The 11,589-nt window shown below is 35.1% G+C and overlaps 2 protein-coding genes across 3 annotated transcripts; one reads left to right on the top strand and one right to left on the bottom strand.

Moving 5' to 3' along the window:
- Window positions 1-67: 67 nt before the first annotated feature.
- On the bottom strand, window positions 68-5,130 carry LOC102582946 (zinc finger HIT domain-containing protein 3). Its single transcript, XM_006364485.2, has 7 exons — window positions 4,979-5,130; window positions 4,083-4,114; window positions 3,901-3,963; window positions 2,674-2,760; window positions 1,570-1,658; window positions 653-703; window positions 68-562 (listed from the first exon to the last, which is right to left on the bottom strand). The coding sequence occupies exons 1-7, from the start codon at window positions 5,050-5,052 to the stop codon at window positions 542-544; spliced, it is 417 nt and encodes a 138-aa protein (XP_006364547.1). The 5' UTR covers window positions 5,053-5,130; the 3' UTR covers window positions 68-541.
- Window positions 5,131-5,495: 365 nt separating this feature from the next.
- LOC102582609 (mediator of RNA polymerase II transcription subunit 18-like) lies at window positions 5,496-10,930 on the top strand. 2 transcript variants are annotated; one of them, XM_015303993.1, is made up of 7 exons: window positions 5,496-5,514; window positions 5,898-5,938; window positions 7,432-7,518; window positions 7,693-7,792; window positions 9,921-9,978; window positions 10,057-10,413; window positions 10,521-10,930. In XM_015303993.1, exons 3-7 carry the CDS (start codon window positions 7,483-7,485, stop codon window positions 10,618-10,620), a joined length of 651 nt encoding a protein of 216 aa, XP_015159479.1. In that variant the 5' UTR covers window positions 5,496-5,514; window positions 5,898-5,938; window positions 7,432-7,482; the 3' UTR covers window positions 10,621-10,930. The 2 variants fall into 2 exon arrangements, with proteins under 2 accessions (XP_015159479.1, XP_006364546.1); XM_006364484.2 differs by lacking the exon at window positions 5,496-5,514 and adding an exon at window positions 5,560-5,729.
- The last annotated feature ends 659 nt before the right edge of the window (window positions 10,931-11,589 follow it).

The raw sequence follows: 11,589 nt of genomic DNA, 5'->3' as shown, positions 1-11,589 counted from the left end.
AGCCAGGATAAAGGGTGAGCTAACCCCAAAACATGATCTCAGTTCGGATTGCAAGCTGCAATTCATCTGTATGAAGCCAGAATCACTAGTAACCGTTAGTCAAACATACAACATGGCCTTGCACAAACAGCCTGCCATACTATTGGAGCTGGCTATAGAGACCATGATAACTGCAGGTTTTACCATACCAATAAGAGGTGGTACTAGTCTTAGCTTCCATCCTCCACCACCCTTGGAATACAGGACAATATTTCATCTCGACTTTCAACTGTTTTTTGAAAGGAAAAGAACAGCTATATCGATACACTTTGTTTAGAATACAAATACAAATAATTGGAAGCAGAAGCAGAGGGCAGAAGAGCATTGCTCGCACAGCTAGAAGGATATCTGAATTAGAACTGACTGTAGTTGTATCACTAATATTTTCAAGTAAAATGTAAGATTCGAGCAAAATCTTCTTGGTAGATACCCCCAATAACGTATAGATAGCTTCTGAACAACGGGAAAGATCTTCCTTCGTTACAGCACTTGAACGTCTTCATTAACTAATTATGGACAAAATCTGCAGTCACATTGATGTTAGTCAGGCAGTAACAAAGAGAAGGTTGAATTATAAGATTTATTATGGTTAACAAAATAGGATATAACATACCTTTTCACTGATTATGCGAAATTCTTCCTTTTCCATTGCCTTGTCAAGTTCCTGACAGACGATAATACAAAAATTGAAGCAGCCATTAACATACCTTTGGTTTTAACAAAAAAAGTATCAGTATGAGCAAGAGACGATGAATATTTTATTCCGCCACGAAAAAATTACTTGTTTCTTTCAAAAGATTTCCACAATACACCTGTTATAATCATGCGTAGGATTTAATGATTCCTAACGATGAATTCTATCTCTTACACCATCTGCATTTGGTATGGATATCACTTGGAGATAAAAGGAACAATGGTTTTGGTTGTGTATCTACGTTCAATCTACAGTAGACGAGAAGGTTCTATCAGAAAAAGTATTTATTTCAGTTATTTTCTGTTAGCATTTCGACAAAATTAGACATATTGTCCTTTGACTTGATTTCCTACAGTAATAAATATTAGAGTTGCACATAATCGGATATTAAGTAGGGCTATGGTACTTACCTTTGGTTTTAACAAAAAAGGTATCAGTATGAGCAAGAGACAACAGATATTTTGTTCCACCACAGAAAAATTACTACTTGTTTCTTTCAAAAGATTTCCACAATACACCTGTTATAATCATGCGTAGGATTTAATGATTCCTAACGATGAATTCTATCTCTTTCACTATCGGCATTTGGTATGGATATCACTTGGAGATAAAAATAACAATGAACAAGAAAGAACAATGGTTTTGGTTGTGTCACTTGTGTATCTACTTTCAATCTACAGTAGAAGAGAAGGTTCTATCAGAGAAAGTATTTATTTTAGTTATTTTCTGTTAGCATTTCGACAAAATTAGACATTTTGTCCTTTGACTTGATTTCCTACAATAATAAATATTAGAGTTGCACATAATCGGATATTAAGTAGGGCTATGGTACTTACATTCTCTGCATCCAAAGAAGAATCCAAGTTGTATATGAGTTTTTGAAGCTCTTTGTTCCGTATAGCCTCAAGAATTTCTGAAGAAGAAGCTGCAGCGAAGCTATAAAATGTCATGGGGGAAAGAACGATTCAAGAAACAGAATATTAATTTGGCACATAATTGAGAAGTTCCTTCGATGCTACAAAAAGTGCAATTTCTAGTATAATAAATCGGTACTCCTCTTGGGAGGATTGGCATAAACGTGCCAATCAATGGGCTGTAAATCTGATTAAAGAATTTTTTATAACAGTAGTGTCCTAGCTAGCTTGTGCTTGACTAATTTTACGAGGTATTTCTACCTCCCACCAATACAGATACCAGATAACTAAAATCCACCAAGGCTTGGACAAATGAAAGGAATCACCTAGTTTTTTTTTTTTTTGCTTCTGGGAATTAACCTAAGACGGCATGGTTCTCAACCTACTCTATTGACCACTAGGCCACATCCTTAAGTTACAAAATGATAAGCTGCCCAAGCTTTGACAATAATTGTTAGCCGTGGCTTATCCTCCTATGATAAAATCACAGCTGTCTCATCAATGTGCCAAGCCGATCATCAAAAGTCGAGACTCCTCAGATAATTACGCTAATCCCCTCTCCAAAACGGAGACATAGATTATGGATGTGACATGAGCAAAAGCTCACTATTGAAGCGGAAGTTTGTGCATTTCTCAGAACTAGAATACATAGTAGGTTACATTAGAAAGAAAAATCAGTATCTCTTATCAAGGTGAAGTTCTGAAGTGAAAACAATGCGTCAAACATAGATGCTGCCTCATCCCCCCTTCCATACATCCTGATTTCGCCTCTGGTCTAAATCTTCAAGACGTAGACTTGCTTCATATCAGGAAATCATATAATTTCAAAATGATTTAATGCAATGAAGCAAACTTGACTTTTGCATAAAATCATATCGCAATCACACTGGAAGCGAAATGAAGCCTGAATCATTCATGTTCCTCAAACTACAGCATTGTTGAAACTTTTTTTTCAGTCATATGTATAACTCTTTAAGGGAGGGAACAACATAATTCTTGTTCTCACTACACAATTTTGTGACATACCTATAGACTCTAGTTGCGACTGATTGACCGCTTCACCTGGCTCATCAACATAGATTGGCTTCTCCACACGCAATGCTGGAGCAGGAGCTGACAGAGATAGTGTGAGGCATGTTACATTCTCAATATTAACATATTAAATGAAAACAACAAATAGTGCCAAAATTCTACCAGCTGAATTCTCACTTTTCACGCGGACAAGTTGGAATCGAAGTGTAAATTGTTTACACAAGTCAGTTTTTAATGGGAAACAATGGCAAGAGGGAAAGTGACGATAGCTTGCATTTCATGCAAATACAAATATCTAGTGCTGTTTGGAGAAAAACAGAGAAAACAACAAAACAGTGCCTGAATCTCTTTAGCTCACGGAACTTGACCACATTCACATTATGTCCAAAACCAGCAATTACAAACCCTATGCACAATACACAAACCAAATAAGCGCCCTCCACTGAAACCTCCACAATTGCTTCCTCCCATCTACCCAGCAACCTCCTCCTTTTGCATCCATTAAACCATCAGCTTTTAAGAAATACCCAAAAAGTGGATCTTCACTTTCTTGCATCCTTTTATAGATCTCTTAATTTATTTAAGGAAGATGTACAAGATACTGATAATAAATAGTTCAATAGCAAGATGTATAGTGCGGGACTATGATAGCAAATCTAACCCAAATAAGGATGCTACATCGAAGAAGTTGTAAGCGGCACTAGTCTAATAACACAACAATTACAACTACACACATATAGAAGGTCTGGTTTCTCTAGAAAAGAAGAGGAGCCTTGGAACAACAGTAAAGTTGTTTCTATGTTTCTATGTGACCTATACGTCATGGGTTTGAGTCATGAAATTAACAATGATGCCCGGATCAAGTTAGGCTGCCCACACTAAACCCCTTGGGTGCATCCCTTCCTTGAACCCTACAGGAATACGGTGCTTCATGCACTGGACTGCCTTTTTTTTCTTTTTCCAGAAACTCGTTCGTCAAAGAGAAGGCTTGTCAGGTATCAAAGTTATCACCATAAATGCAAATGGCTATAGAACATAATGCACCATCACCCACAAAAAGGATAGCTAACTGACAAACAAATGATACTAACAAAGACAATAAACTTAAACTACAGTTAGTGAGAAAAAATATATGCATATCATTCACATTCTTATTATGGTTATACAAAGATACAACAAGAAAAAAAAGTTCCAACTTTCTATTAGAGAAGCCATCCTTACGAAGTTTTTCCTCAGAAACTGGTTCTGATTCGGGTTCTGATTCTGGTTTCCCACATGGAATTTCTGCATAACCCACAAATAAGCTCATAAAAAGACCAATTTTTATACTATAATATACAAAAAACACAAGTATCGCCCATAAGAATAATTAGATTCACAGAATATGTTCATAAAGAACATACCTTTATGCTTCTTGAAACAAACCAAAGAACAACTGCAAGATCAAAACAACCAACAAAGAGAACTTATAGGTTTATCAATACTCAAATCTCTAGTAACAAAACCCATAAATTACAACCCAATAAAAACTACTACTATTACACCCTCAATCCCAACAAATTGAGTTCACTGAATTCACAGGCAATCCAATATTTAAGTTTTATGAGTTCAACCTTTAGCTATAGTTTGATAGCTAGTAAAGAGGCAACTTAGTTACACAGCGCTTGGTATTTAGTTAGAAAAGTAAGTTATTCATGTAAAAAAAAGTCTGCAATTTAGAAATCCGCAGGCATAAGATAGATAACTAACAACTGCATAATACTAACCAGCTACCAAACGACACCTAAGGTTCTTTGCAACGAATTCATGTATAAAAGTCTGCAATTTAGAAATCCGCACAACTAATACAAATACAAGTTATGAGAAAATTTATGTATTATTCTATGTCTGACATAAGATAGAAAACTGACAGCTGCATAATTCTACCTAGCTACCAAACGACACCTAAGGTTCTTTGCAATGAATTCATGTATAGAAGTCTGCAATTTAGAAATTCACATAACTAATACATATATAAGTTACAAAGAAATTTATGTATTATTTTATGCCAGACATAAGATAGATAACGGACAGCTGCATAATTCTAACCAGCTACCAAATGATACCTAAGGTTCTTATCAACAAATTCATATCTATTTGCTACAATTATGTTTTTTTCTACACATAAATTTATACTCTGAATTTTGTATGAATAATCTATATCCATTCCCCTTCCGTTTAAACTAAAAAAAAAAACTCAAAACCCAGAATTAAAATTCAAATAAATTTCAGAGATAAAAAAAAAGATGGAAATATTTACAAGGGGATGAAGCAACTGGGACACTTGTATTTCGACTGTGCTTCATCACATACTTGACATTTTTTGGATCCCATTTCTTCTTCTTCTTCTTCTTCTTCTTTGTTATCGAGGTTTTAGGGGTTTTTTGGAAGAGATGGAATGTTAAATTGCAATATTGGTCCCTGACTTTAGAGTTTAGATTCAATCAGGTGCTAACAATTTTATCAAATAACACTTTGAGTCTGCTGAATTAATTATGGGCCTAAACTCGAATTCGGGTCTAAAACCTTTTAAAATATATACTTCTTCTTCACTTTGTTTTTAAACCATTTTCTCTTTCCGCTGAGTTGTGACTAGTGAGTACCTCTTTCCTCTAATACTAGTCATTTTCCGTAATAGGTATCAAGTAATTTTATTCAGTCGTATAAAATGAATCCGCTAATAGTATAATTATCACTTTTCATAAAAGGTATAAGTTATTTTATCCACTCTTATGGAAAGAATTCGCTAGTATTTTTCAATTAATTCTACGGGATACTAATCCCTTTCCGCAATAGGTAGCAAGTAATTTTATCCACTCATATGGAAAAAATCTGCTAATATTTTTCAGTTAATTCTACAAGATACTTGTCACTTTTTCCAATAGGTACTATCGTGTCAATATTTTCAACCACTTAATTGACCATTAGTCCACGATAGATCTCTTAGTTTTGGTTTCTCTCAGCCATAGCTTGCATTACTAAACCTTAATTTTACAATTGGTCCTTGTTTGGTATGGAAACCTAGGTTTCTTGCTAAAAAAATCTTTCTGTGGCACGTTGTTATTGTTGATTTTTTTGTTATGTTATGTGATTAATTTATTTCCAGTTACTTAGTATAAATTGATCGTCTCTCTGCCTGTTTAAGCTTTCCAACTATTTTGTTGATCGAATTTTTGCAGCTCAGATTGGGGAAAAAGTGAGACTGCTTCAACTGTTCAAGGTAATTCTTTCAATTTTTTCGCTCTGATGTTTTATGTTTAGTTCTACAATGCTAAATGGTTGTGTTTTATATGTCATACAATAGTGTGTGTACTTTAAGATGATAAAATTTGGAGTTTCATGTAGAAATTTTGAAAAACAGATGCCTAAAATAAAAATAAGTTAAACAAAGATCAAATTGTACAGGCACTAGAACAATCATATTTTGATGCCAAAATAGTCTAAAAATAGTCCAAGGTATTGTCTTTTCTTCACCCATTCTTCTCCTTTTCATTTTCTCTTTCTTTCCTCCTTTTTTGCAGTCATTCGTTGTTTTTGCTAAGCGATTGCAGTAATCTTCATCAATTCAAGCTTTAAAATTGGATTTTGTTGAATACTTGTTTGTTCATGCCTGTGAATTACTCTGATTTTTGTTGTTGGTTACCTGCTGCTTCTGTTCGTGGATATTTAAGTTATGTATATATATAATTTTACTTTAAGATAGAAGGAAGGTGTTTGATCGTTTAGACTATAATGTACTAGTATTAATAAATGCTTGAGAACATGCTCCATAATATAACAATGACAACAACATACCTAGTGAAATTCCACAAGTGGGCTATGGGGAGGATAGAATGTATATATGCTCTCGTACGTATGTAGAAACATCTTCGCCAAACAGGAGTTAAGCTATGTGTCCAAGTGACTAATTTTTCCACATGAAAAGAATCTCCCATGGTGGAGTGACTTCATTGATAAAACTTGATACCATTCCAACATTACTACCTATTTCTTTGAAGAAACTTAGTAAGGTTAAGGTTGTTTGGTCATAGCCTAATGAAAGGAGCAGATTTGACAGTTTTTGGTGCATATTGGATCATTAGAAGTTTGATGCCTAAAATCTTGATGAAAATTTGGATGTACCAAAAGACAAGTATCATGACAAATTTATAATTTGGATGTACCAAAAGACAGTTTCTGGTGCATATTGGATCATTAGAAGTTTGATGCTTAAAATCTTGGTGAGAATTTGGATGTACCAAAAGACAAGTAACGGCAAATTTATAATTCTAAAAAGGATCATAACCTACTTCATGTTACTTGAATGACCTTTCTTCTAGTTTAAATAAACATTTATTTCTTCTTCAGATTATGTACAATTCAATCATGTCGGAAAATAGTTTGAGACGAACTAATGCTAGGTGAGGCGATGATGCTCATATTAAATTTATTGAGTTTGTGAACAAGAGATTGGAAGGAAATAGACCAAATGCTTATATATCTAATTATGGATGGAGAAGGCAAAAATTGAAGACCACCCCAAAATAGGGGCAATCCGAGCAAAAAACTCAAACATTCAATCCAAAAGTAAATTCATATTAAAATCCATTAATCTTCAAGCAATGCACTTCTCATATGAAGAGTGTCAAGTGCCAACTCTGTTATGATTTTGGTTAGGTGTTAGCTTGTTCCTTTTTACTCTCCCGTTAAACTTTATATCTTTTTGGTTCATAGGTATGTTCTAAAGAGTTCTTTGCACGTGGATTTGAATAAATTGAAGTGGGAATGGAGTGTGTGGTTCAGGGAATTATTGAGACTCAAGTAAGTTCTTGGAGTAATGATAAAACCTCCCGCTATTTCTCTTTTTTCCTTACTTAATATTTAGGAAGGTATGCTACTTGTAAAAAGTGGTCCTGCTATACTACGGCACTTAATGAAACAATTTTTGGCACTTGATTATTGAAAAGATTTTGACAGTGCTAATCATACTTGCAGCATGTTGAGGCCCTGGAAATTTTGCTTCAAGGGCTTTGTGGTGTACATAAACAAAGCTTAAGGATCCATGAACTGTGCCTTAAAAGTGTTCCAAACCTAGGTAAGTGTGTTTTCTCTTTGAACTATTATGGAACTAGGAACTAACCCAATGGTCATGTATGTACTGACGTGATTGAGGCAAATGCTCGCAACCATCTATGCATTCGTAGGGAGGTTTTCTCACCTTAGAGTTTGTATATAGCTGATATTTTCTTTCTTTTTTTCTATTGTCCATCTTATTCTAGTTGTACTGCAGTGCTGCATGTCAATTATTGAATGGAATTAGGTTCAAGTATGTTTCACTCTCAGTACATCTGATTTATAGGTCGAGACCACATGGTTTTTGCTCATTAACTTGTTGAGTGCCTTGTTTTCTACAAAAGTGTTACCTATCATGGTTTTGTCGATGATACAGATGTGATTCTTTGCGATGATGTACATGTGATTCTTTGACATGTTGACGAGTGTAACACCGGAGTATTAAAACAATGCTCGTTTTCTGTTAAAGGTAGTATGACAGATGTTGATCCCACAAGGATTGAGTTTCTACTATGCTAATTAGTATTGCTCAATTACTATTTGAGTAATCAGATAAGCAGGCGGAATGTTTATGACTAAAATAAAATATAAATAAGAGTTTTTATGACATGAACAATGGTGAAAGAGTATGCATCAGTTCATTAAGGACGAGTAGAATCTAGACTTCACTTATGATTAGTCTATGGTGTTCATTGTCCGCCAATTCAATACTGATCTCTAAGTTATAAGTGCCTCTCTCTATTACACTCAATATGTATGACCTTAATTATTCCTCTCGTTTATAGTAATATCTTTTTTCTTTTCTTTTTTATAACCAAGAAATCCGTCTGTGACCCGCCCTTTGGCTCGCTTATAGTAATATCTAAGGAATCAGAAAACCTTAAATTCAGAGCACCTTCAGCCAATCACCTTCCAAGTCACAGGCGTATATCTCGATTACATCTAACTACCATAACCTTCTTGGCTAAGTGTATTTCTTTTTATTATACAATTAGTCAAGGTATCATTGTGCCTTAAATATGGAAAATGGTTGATTAATTAACCTTGAATCCACAAATAGATATAGACCCTTGTGGTTGTCTACACATCATCACAATTCATAAGTATGTTTAAGACTGATTTCTCCTCTTGGTTAGACAAGGAAAAAAGCAAATTATGATCATTCAAACGTAATTGGGAAAATAATGGAGTCCAACGACCTCTCTTGACCAGAAGTTTGAGTTGCAGAAAAAATGGTTTTAATCAAATTAATAATAAATGTAGGGAGAGAATTAATCCATAGAGTTAAAATTATAATATCCGTCTAAATCCAACAACAACAACAACATACCCAGTGAAATCCCACTAGGTGGGGTCTGGGGAGGGTAAAGTGTACGCAGACCTTACCACTACCTCGTGGAGGTAGAGAGGCTGTTTCCGGAAGACCCTCAATATCCGTCTAAATCCAACTAGCAGAAAGTTACTCTATAGTGGCGTTCAATCCAAATAATGAAGTATTAAAATCACAAAAATTACAAAGAGAGTAAAATATGAGAAGAAAAACTCCTCAAACCTTCAATCTCTTCCTTTGAACTCTAATTCTAGTGTTGGATCTCTCTTCCCTGCTCTATGCTGTCAAGGGTCGTGCAAAAACTTAAGGATCCTAGCTTAGGATGAGTATTAGGACTTGAGAGGTTAGGGTTCAAACCACTTGAAATTCCGAAATTGCGCACTTACAGTTCTCATTCACTAGGTAGTGTGCAATTAGCAGCAGGGCGTGCAAGGGAACACTCACTCCCTTGTGTTTGCAAAATGTTGGTTCTCAGGTTGCACAATTGTGTACTTCAAGTTGTTTCGGTGGCCTGAGCACCTGATCTTTGAGTTTTTTACAGCCCAAATCCTCTCCAATTGCTTTCTAGCATGTCGTGCGACATTACCTAGACAAAATGAGCAAAAGTGAGGATTCACACTTGATATCTAGTTTTCACCTAATTGAGAAGCATAAAATGGACCAAATATTGCTTGTATGATTAACTATTTATACTCCAATCACATGTCATATCTTGTGTAAAAATCATTTATGCATTCTCACATTTTTTCCTTTTCTCCTTTCCTGCTCGTTTTGTCTTTGGGTTATTTTAACCATGTTATCTGTTGCTTACCATTCTCAGGCTTAGTAGCATCAGACATACGGCTCTTATGTGATCTTGAGCAGCCAGAACCTGCATGGTAAGAGATCCAGTTCGTCCTGCGCCTATCTCTTGGGGCACGCGAAGCCTAAGTTTTTTTTTATGTGATTAAATATAGGACTGTTAGACATGTTGGTGGTCCGATGAGAGGTGCTGGTGCTGAACAAATCTCAGTCTTGGTGAGACCAATGCAAGAAAGCAAAATAAGCAAGAATGCATTACGCTTATTTTATTCACTTGGCTACAAGCTAGACCATGAGCAGCTGAGAGTCGGTTTTGCATTTCATTTCCAAAGAGGTGCCCAGATAACTGTAACAGTTTCATCCATCAACAAGATGTTAAAACCTCATGCTATCGATGATGCAGTGCCTGTGACTCCGGGCATACAGCTAGTTGAAGTGACCGCACCAGCTTCATCTGAAAATTACAATGAAGTTGTTGCATCTGTATCGTCCTTCTGTGAATATCTTGCACCGTAAGCATCTTTATATTGGTTTGTTGTCCATAAGAATTGGCTAGTTGTACCTGGTATTATATATGATCATCTGGTGAAACATACAAATGGTTTCTTTTGTTTTTCAGGCTCCTTCACTTGTCAAAACCCGGTGTCTCAACAGGGGTTGTTCCTACTGCAGCTGCAGCTGCTGCATCTCTCATGTCTGATGGTGGAGGCACAAAGTGACTGAAAAAAATGTAGTATTACTCAGTACCATTTTTCTGTCTTACATTTTTGTTGCGGTTATCATAGCTGAAGGAGGAGACGTATTTCGCCATGCTCAATGTTTGTCCTTCTGTAATTGACGTTAAATACCTGATCATCGATATGCAACAGTGCTCATGCATAGAATAGAGTTATAATACCCTTTGGTATTGAAATTGCGAAAAAACAAAGCACAGAAGTGCTCTCTTTGATCTATAATTGTTTCTCTTTTCTTGTTGATGTGTTGTGCTCAAAGCACATGAGATGTTTAAGTGTTCTTGGTCTGTGATTATATTTGGTTCTTTGGGCAGTAAGCTCAGTTTTAAATACTGTCTTATGTGAATGTTGAAGATTCCGAATGAGGTTATTCCGAATATTGTCTTAAGATTAGGAATGAGAATATTCGGAATAAAGAGTAACTTTTGTGGTAGACATACTTCATGTCTCCAATCATTGAGGGTGATGTCAAAGAGTTTTGGCTAATGGTGGTAGATATGATCTGTCCAATTCGAACAAGTTTGAGAATGATCCATTTATTATTGACTCGTTCAATTCATCTCATCTTAAATTGATATGTCATCCAAATTGACTCGTAAGAAAGTTTGTCAATATATTTTTTTGTTTGATATATCATTTATAGCCACAAGAAAGAAAAAAAAGAGAGTTGATTTTAGGTACTTACAAAATTATAGAACAAGCTAACAAATTAAAATTTAACAAGAATTGAGCGAGTTGAGTTATGAGTTATGACTCATTTTTTTAGTTCATTTTAATAAATTTTTTAGCAGGTTATTAATTCAACTCATTTTAATCCGTTTAAATTTAACCTAACTCATTTGTTTGACACCCTTAATTTCAGTCACTAAAATATCATGTGTAGATCTTTCCAAATTAATTAAGCATTGCATATTCTTGCAGAATTATGAAAATCGCAGTGTGGAAATAGTTAAT

The sequence above is a fragment of the Solanum tuberosum genome, unplaced genomic scaffold (genome assembly GCF_000226075.1).
Source record: "Solanum tuberosum cultivar DM 1-3 516 R44 unplaced genomic scaffold, SolTub_3.0 scf00504, whole genome shotgun sequence".
Classification (NCBI taxonomy): Eukaryota; Viridiplantae; Streptophyta; class Magnoliopsida; order Solanales; family Solanaceae; genus Solanum; species Solanum tuberosum.
Note: the sequence above shows the minus strand (reverse complement) of the source record. Positions and strands in the feature narration are given on the sequence as shown.

Excerpts from the sequence above, each read along its gene's own strand:
- LOC102582946 (XM_006364485.2), bottom strand. The coding sequence starts at position 5,052 with ATGGGATCCAAAAAATGTCAAGTATGTGATGAAGCACAGTCGAAATAC. Across the intron at positions 4,115-4,978 it reads CCCAGTTGCTTCATCCCCTT|TTGTTCTTTGGTTTGTTTCA; the intron begins GTAAATATTTCC and ends TTGATCTTGCAG. Across the intron at positions 2,761-3,900 it reads AGTTTCTGAGGAAAAACTTC|CTCCTGCTCCAGCATTGCGT; the intron begins GTAAGGATGGCT and ends TATCTCTGTCAG.
- LOC102582609 (XM_015303993.1), top strand. The coding sequence starts at position 7,483 with ATGGAGTGTGTGGTTCAGGGAATTATTGAGACTCAA. Across the intron at positions 9,979-10,056 it reads GAGCAGCCAGAACCTGCATG|GACTGTTAGACATGTTGGTG; the intron begins GTAAGAGATCCA and ends GATTAAATATAG. Across the intron at positions 10,414-10,520 it reads TTCTGTGAATATCTTGCACC|GCTCCTTCACTTGTCAAAAC; the intron begins GTAAGCATCTTT and ends TTTGTTTTTCAG.